This window comes from Triticum aestivum, unplaced genomic scaffold (genome assembly GCF_018294505.1).
Source record: "Triticum aestivum cultivar Chinese Spring unplaced genomic scaffold, IWGSC CS RefSeq v2.1 scaffold63462, whole genome shotgun sequence".
Classification (NCBI taxonomy): domain Eukaryota; kingdom Viridiplantae; phylum Streptophyta; class Magnoliopsida; order Poales; family Poaceae; genus Triticum; species Triticum aestivum.
In genome coordinates, this window is record NW_025227487.1 from 1 (window position 1) to 7,362 (window position 7,362).

The window sequence follows — 7,362 nt, forward strand, 5'->3', positions numbered from 1 at the left end:
TATGGGTGGTACGGTGGCCGTGGGAGGCATCTGCATGGATACATTGAAAACTTCTAGCCAAATTCATGTAGTAGGCACAATGTCCAAGAGCCAACACGACGGACAGCTGATCAAAGAACTTTGTCGTTACAAACTACTGTACTTTATGAGATACTGAACGCGATGACAATCTGGGTCTAAATCTTCCTCGTTTCTTTTTTCTCTTTGCGATCAGAATCCTTATTGTTTCTAGCTATACATTCATTCACGGCCTAACAAAGCATCAACGTGTTACTACAAAGTCCACATCCTGAAGAACTTTATATCTGTCGCAAAAAAGAAACATTATATGTTCGGTACTTTACCTTTTTTATCTCAAGAACTTTATGGTATGTTAACGAAAGTTGACCAGCTTTAAAAAAACGAAAGTTGACCAGACTACATCATATAACTAAAAACTACGAGTAGTTTCACAAAAAATCTGCTCATCCCGTGGTAATGTGCATAGCAGATAAGCTTGTGGGATTGGCCTGCCACCTGTAGGCGAGCACTGGGAGGGAAAAGGCAGCATGCGATGCATAGGAGCTAGTGACAAAACGAATCTATAGCCCATGGTCCCGCATGTGGTCACATCGAATGAATACGGCTGGATATACATAAGGTAGAAAATCATGTGCTAGTGGAATACATGCATGGCTGACACCACTATTACAGCAAGCTCAATAATTTGCATCTAGCTCTGTAAAAACACATACAATAGAAAAAAAGATTGAGAAGCTTGCATCGGCTAGAAGTATCATCGTGCATGCGAATAATGCAAAGCATCACCATAAGAACATCTTCACAAATTCAGAAACAATATCAAAGTATCAATCAGAAACACACAGGTCACTTCCTAATGTTGTGACAACAATACGAACAAGTGTTCCAGCTTGATGCAAGAGCAATCCAATCAGCAGTGTACCAGCATAAGAGCAAGCCAATCTTAGACGGGCACACACAAGGGCAAGCAAATCAGTGATGTGTCACCTTCAACTTCAACCTTGAGCAGTGTACCAGCATTTCTAGGCTTCTACAAGAGCAAAGAATGTTCTCAGCACTGTAACAGGGTTACAGAGACATGCATGCAAGAAAAAGGGGCCAGGAAACCTCATGCTCTAATTCACTACAGGAAAAGGCATGTACAACTCACCTATGACCATCTTTCATGTTTCCCTGCCCGAATTCCTAAGTATGTTGTTTCCGGTTGTAGCAGAGATTGCTTGAGTAGCTTTTTTCATTCTTGTTGTTTTAGAAACCTTCTTTCTCTTCAGTGTATTACTCACTGCACCTTCTGAAGTACTGCAACCAGTCTCATGGTTGGTCACCTGAGTTCCAGTAGTTGTTTTGTTGGGATCCACATTCTCGCTATTGTTGAAAGACACCTGACTACAAACACTAGAAACCTACAATTGGGTAAAAACAAAAATCATGTATAGTTATACATAATATGAGCACAAAACCAAAACTATGAGCTATGATAGTACCTTAGAGTGCAGCACGGTAGTACGATCTATTTGCATAATCTACATAAAAAAGAGTTCAGAATAGTTGCATATACAAGAACAGGGCAAATGAGATAGCAAAGTGTCATGTATCATACATTTTTGCGTGGCCATGGAATACACCTAGCTTGGGCATTTCCTAGCTTGTTTATTTTCCCTTGTGCACGAGGCAGCTCAGTTGTTTCTTTGAGCACGACGTTGATAAGAACTTCAACACAATCAGCTAGTGGTTGGCCATCAATAGCTTTAGCTTTTCTATCAGTTTTCTGAATGGTTCCCATTGCCACCACACTTGCACTATTTGGCGACGTCAAACTAACTTCCATGCCACACTTTATGGTATCTTCTAATCCATCCTGTAAGTTGCAATGGTACTAAGTAACCCTTCTAATTCGCTAGTTGGTTAATTAAGTTGAGACACATATAGAAAAAATCACCTTTGGTCCATTTTGGAGCGGTGTTTGAAATATTCCTGGTTTCTTATGTTTAGTTGTCTTTGTCTTCTTTGGTTTTGGCACAGGCGCAAGACTTGGTAGTGCTGATTCTGTTGTCTTTGATTCCAGTTGGGATGCCTTCACCAACTTAGAGTAGCCATTGCCTTGGAGCAGCCTTGGAGCAGCCATTGCCTCGGATGCCTTGGTAGTATATGAAAGTGAAGTTGCTTGTTCTTCGTCATTCATGGTTTCCAAGTCCTAGTATGTGGAAACTCATATTTAGCTACTAGTAAATGCTCAAATAATGTGACTGAATATAAGAGATGAAAACAAGAATCACCTTAGAAGGTTCTTTATTTGGAAGCTCCTTTTCTGGAATTCCTCCCATTTCAACAGACCCCCTAGAAGCTATGATCAAACTTTTTAGCTCATTGTACTGTTCTGCCATTCTCTCACTCTTGGCCATCATTGAAGTTTGATTTGCCACCAGAGTATGCACCACATGCCGAAGCTCCATGTTCTCTTGTTTAGCAACATGTAGTTCAGCTTCAACTTGAGCAAGGCGCTCCAAAGCGACTCCACCTACTAATAGACCAAGGCCACTTGGCCTTCCTTTCTTTCCTTTTGGGAAAATTGATGAATAAAGATCACCATCACGGGCCTCCTCACCAATCAAAGAAGGATCTTCCCGAATCCTTTTTTTAATTTCATCCTGAAAGGTTCGTATAACAGTAGGGTTGCAAGCATGAATTTTGTGAAGCACTAGCAGTATCAAGTGAAAGCTAACTAGGAATATAATAGAACAGAGCACTATGAAGTGAACTACATACCATTTTTACTTCGCTTTGTTGGTTGACTGGATATCCATTGTTTTTCGTATGCGTAACCACGTAGAGCTCGGCACGCCCAATTTCCCTACCCTCTACCATCTCCTGAAGCAGAGATGAAATGTTGATACAATAGTTACACAAGTTAAAAAGGACAAAGACACTAAGGCAACAAATCTAGACAGCAAATCTGTCCACAATTCAGCTGTGTACATATGAGAGGCAGAATAAGTAAGGTCAGCCTTCCTCGACACAGCAGTGTGGGTCCCGTTGACACAAAGAACAGGGCAAATGAATATTATGGGGTAAAATAAAACAAGGAATATTGATTACCATTTGATCAAGGACAACTGCAAAACTTCGTGACCCAGCGGTGTGGGTCCCGTTGCATCCCTCGGGTTGCGATGCCCGAGTGGCTTTGTTTCTCTCAGATTTTTCCTGGGCACACAAATATGGTGAAGAAACTCATAACAAGCTTATATGTGGAACACATATTTAGCATAGGATACAAAACTACACCATTGAGTACTCACCTTAGCTTTCTCTGTTCTCCAGTGTTTTACTAGCCACTCCCACTGTCCAATTGGAATTCTATTATCACAACCATTAAGAATATTCCGTGCCCGTGACAAATCAGCTTTGTAGTATTTCCTCTTTAAAACAACCTTGAAGTCTTTCCATTTTTTACTAGCTGATCTCAACACCCATCTTTTGTATGACTCATCAATGTTGAAAAAAGCCTATAATAAAATACAATTGTGACAACTTGTTCGTTGAAGAAAAAAATGACTTGTTTGTTGAAGATGCAAATATATATGTTAGATTGCGTTGACATACCTGGACAGAACCCCACAACTTTTCTTTCTCTAACTTTGGTACTTTGCTCCAGTTTTGAGCAGCTAAGGACATTTCTTTTCCTTTCACTAGGGTTCCAATAAAATTTGTCAGCTTGCAAGTCTTCAAACCACATGGCTGACCAAATCTGTTGAACTTCAAATTGATCTTGTTATCAACATCATGTTCTTTCCAGAAGCGCCTCATGTGAGTAGGTCCTCTTCTAGTCTTCTCTACAACTTCTGGTATGTGAACAGATAGGAACTACCATTAGGCCCATGCAAAACAAGCACATGTAAATTCTTTTATGCCCTCAGAACTAACCATGTGTTTTCTCCTGTTCTTGTCGAACTTCCTCTTCTTCTTCATGTTCATCTTCTTGTCCAGACTCACCTTCTTCATCTTCCGATTCAGTTTCATCACCATGTTCTCAAACACATTCTTCTCTATGTGCATAGGATCCAGATTATGACGCAATAGAAGTGTTTCCCAGTATGGCAGCTGAAAGAAGCAACTTCTCTTTCTGAATATTGAAGTGTCTTGCTGCATGCTTGCATCATTCTCATCTACCTGATTACGGTGTCGCTTCCTGCTGCTCTTCTGCTGCAGCTTCCCATACGTAGTTTTCATGTCCTTTGTCAATACTGAAATGTCATGTGATGAAAGGGGAACGGGAGGCTCTCGATGTTCCTCAAAACCATCAAATGACTCAGCATCAAATCGAAACTCGTGATTAGGTTCCAAGAATCTGCGATGTCCCATATAGCATTTCTTGTGTCCATTCTTTAACCAAAGAGAGCATGTCTCTGATAGACAATGGGAGCAAACTGCTATATTTTCTCCAGACAAAGATCCACGCCCAGGCCAATCACTTATTTCCATAGTAGTGCGGCACGTAAGAGAAACTTCTTAGATCGAGAGGCATCATAAGTCCAGACTCCATCATTCCAAAGCTCCAAAAGATCATCTATGGTCAGCTGCATGTAAACATCCATGTCTTTCCCTGGAGATTTTTTACCAGGAATGATGACAGAGAGGATAAAGTTTGATTGCTTCATACAAATCCATGGAGGAAGGTTGTAGGGGATCAAGACGATAGGCCATATGCTATATGAGAGATTCATATTTCCAAAAGGGTTGAAACCATCAGCTCCCAATCCAAATCTAACATTGCAAACTTCTGAACTGAAGTCTTTGTGAATAGCATCAAAGTGTTTCCATGCAGGTGAACCAGCTGGGTGTCGTATCAAGCCGTCCTTTGTGCGGCCTTCGCTGTGCCACCTCATATCTGATGTCGTCTTTGTAGAAGCGAACAACCTTTGGAGTCTCTTCTTTAGCGGGAAATGACGAACCACCTTTTGAGGCACCTTGTGGACACGCCTTCCATCAACTCCAGTATTTACGCTCTTCCATCTACTTGTGCCACACACTGGACATGATATGGCATCAGCATGTTCCTTCCTAAATAGAATGCAATCGTTTTTGCATGCATCTATACTATCATATCCAATACCAATGGCTTTCACAAACTTTTTGGCCCCATGAAAATTTTTGGGCAACGCCTGACCTTCTGGAAGTGCCTCCTTAATTAGCGTCAATACCTCATCAAAGCATACATTGCTCATTCCCCTCATATTCTTGATATGAAGCAACCTCACCAAAAATTGCAGCTTCGAGAATCTTTTGCAACCTGGGTACAACTCTTGGTGTCCATCATTAACTAATCTATAGTATGCCTCAGCATCATCGTCCAAATCATCTTCAGACTCTTGCTCCTCTCCTAAAGTACGAGTATCGTACATTCCAAATCCTTCTAGTAGCATCTCATCCATCTCATCACTATCAGCATATTCTTCAAACTGTGAACTAGGAGCAGTAATTGCTTCGGAGGGCCGCATACTTTCTCCATGGTGAATCCATATGGTATATCCGGACATGAATCCATCGCAAATCAAATGATCATAGACTTCATGCTCACCTAACCAACGAGAGTTTACACATATCTTGCAAGGGCAGAGAATCCTACTATTTTTTGCTGACTCACGGAAAGCAAATTGTATGAAGTTGCTAGTTCCTTCAGAATACTCGGCGGAAGACCTTGCTGCTCGCATCCAACTCCTATCCATTCTCAACTGAACAAAACCAAGTTCTTCAACATGAGGTGCTTAGAAGAAGTTATGTAACATACTAAAGCAGAGGCCACATAAAAATTCTATAATAAATATTTGAATGTGAGCAGAAGCAAAGAGGAATTTCTAGAAGCAGTGTCAGTTTAACTAGCAAAAATAACAAATCAACTTTCGGTTGTTCCTTGTCGTTGTTGCACACTACTTCTGGGAGTACAACTAGCTTATTGTGCAAGTGCCAGTAATTAGTGTTATATATAGTACTAAGCTACATGTATTGATCAGTTCAGTGCTTCTCCAACAATAGTCAAACTGCACAATGTCGTGCCAAAATGATTGTTCATACAGAACATCTAGCACAAACACAAAAGGGAAGTAAAATGAAGTAGAAAAATTCAGGGGCATTACCTCAAACACCTTGTGTGCACCGGAGCGTTGGATCAAGAACAGCAACAGAACGTGGGCGAGTCTGGCATGGGAAGGATGAAGCTGATGCGTGCGAGGCCACCTTCTTCCTCCTCCTCCGTCGCCTCCTCTCTGGTGCCTGGATATCCCCTCTCCTTTGGGTCTCCTTCACTCGGTCACTGCAATCCCACCGCGAGATCGCGAAGGAGAGAAGAAGAGGTCCAGCGCGGGATGGCGTTGCCGGCCGCGGCGCCCTGCGGCAGCTCCGGTGTGGGACACCGGTGGCGGAGGCTCCGGTGGCAGCGACGACGCCCCAAGCGGTCGATGCGAGCAGATCGAGTCGATCTTTTGTTTTTTATTTTTTATTATTTCGATGGTCACCTATAGAAGACAGAGGTGGGAGGGTTATTTTGCAAATAGTCTAAAATCAAGGGTCAAATCTGTATAATAAGCCAAGCATTGGAGGCGCTATCCACCGGAACGCCAGCAACAATCGGAGGCATTTTCTAAATTCGCCTTCAAAGCATGTGAGCATCGGAGGCACTTTCTCAAAGTGCCGTTAGTACCATGATTTTAAGGCATTTTAGGAAATCGCCGCTAATAAAATGCCTCCTAATGACGTACGTGTTGTAGTGGTGGAAGTGGCAACAAACCTGAGTTAGCTAGCGACGTCCTGACTGCTGAGATGGCAGATGATGCCACGCGACTTCGGCACTCACTTGCTTCCGATCTATGGCAACAACATGGATCTATGGCAGCAACATGACAAAAATTCTGGACCTGGAAGCATCCATGGAGAGAGAGAGAGAGAGAGAGAGAGAGTCAGGTGGTGGCACGCGACGACGCCGGCCCCTTGTCTCCAGCCGGTGATGCTCACGACGAGGCCGATCGGCCGTGTCCAGCCGGTGCAGGCCTCAGCCTTGAGGCAGAGCGATAGAGGAAAAATCGCTTGTTGTTGGTAACAAGAACATACAGAGAAAGCTATTTTTACGTGGAGAAAATTATAATCATTTTTTTGGATAAGCTCACGACCAGAAAGCTGTTGTTAACCACAAAACAAAGTAATTAAATAATTAGTACTAAACGGGTCGGGTGGAACCTCGTCTAACCCGTTAGGATTCTGTTGGCCATCTAGCGCGCTTAGATGGGCACATGGGATGAACGGTGGATTCTTAGGTGGTAACTACCACTAGGTGGTATAATCTATTTTCCC

General features: G+C 42.5%; 3 protein-coding genes across 3 annotated transcripts; all 3 read right to left on the reverse strand.

The window, feature by feature from the left end:
• Positions 1-687: 687 nt before the first annotated feature.
• On the reverse strand, positions 688-4,184 carry LOC123172751 (uncharacterized). The gene is made up of 11 exons (XM_044589680.1): positions 3,943-4,184; positions 3,622-3,860; positions 3,318-3,524; positions 3,118-3,222; positions 2,788-2,889; positions 2,298-2,669; positions 1,961-2,215; positions 1,622-1,879; positions 1,506-1,544; positions 1,172-1,424; positions 688-1,051 (listed from the first exon to the last, which is right to left on the reverse strand). The coding sequence occupies exons 2-10, from the start codon at positions 3,823-3,825 to the stop codon at positions 1,185-1,187; spliced, it is 1,782 nt and encodes a 593-aa protein (XP_044445615.1). The 5' UTR covers positions 3,826-3,860; positions 3,943-4,184; the 3' UTR covers positions 688-1,051; positions 1,172-1,184.
• On the reverse strand, positions 3,791-6,500 carry LOC123172752 (uncharacterized). Its single transcript, XM_044589681.1, has 2 exons — positions 6,153-6,500; positions 3,791-5,750 (listed from the first exon to the last, which is right to left on the reverse strand). Exon 2 carries the CDS (start codon positions 5,742-5,744, stop codon positions 4,491-4,493), a length of 1,254 nt encoding a protein of 417 aa, XP_044445616.1. The 5' UTR covers positions 5,745-5,750; positions 6,153-6,500; the 3' UTR covers positions 3,791-4,490.
• On the reverse strand, positions 3,938-4,047 carry LOC123172750 (uncharacterized; the record flags this gene model as incomplete). The annotated part of the gene is given in 1 exon segment (XM_044589678.1): positions 3,938-4,047. A coding segment is annotated over 1 exon segment (110 nt), but the record flags the coding sequence as incomplete, so codon positions are not given.
• Positions 6,501-7,362: the final 862 nt, after the last annotated feature.

Excerpts from the sequence above, each read along its gene's own strand:
- LOC123172751 (XM_044589680.1), bottom strand. The coding sequence starts at position 3,825 with ATGAGGCGCTTCTGGAAAGAACATGATGTTGATAACAAGATCAATTTG. Across the intron at positions 1,545-1,621 it reads TTCCATGGCCACGCAAAAAT|ATTATGCAAATAGATCGTAC; the intron begins GTATGATACATG and ends TTTTTTATGTAG. Across the intron at positions 1,425-1,505 it reads CTACCGTGCTGCACTCTAAG|GTTTCTAGTGTTTGTAGTCA; the intron begins GTACTATCATAG and ends ACCCAATTGTAG.
- LOC123172752 (XM_044589681.1), bottom strand. The coding sequence starts at position 5,744 with ATGGATAGGAGTTGGATGCGAGCAGCAAGGTCTTCCGCCGAGTATTCT.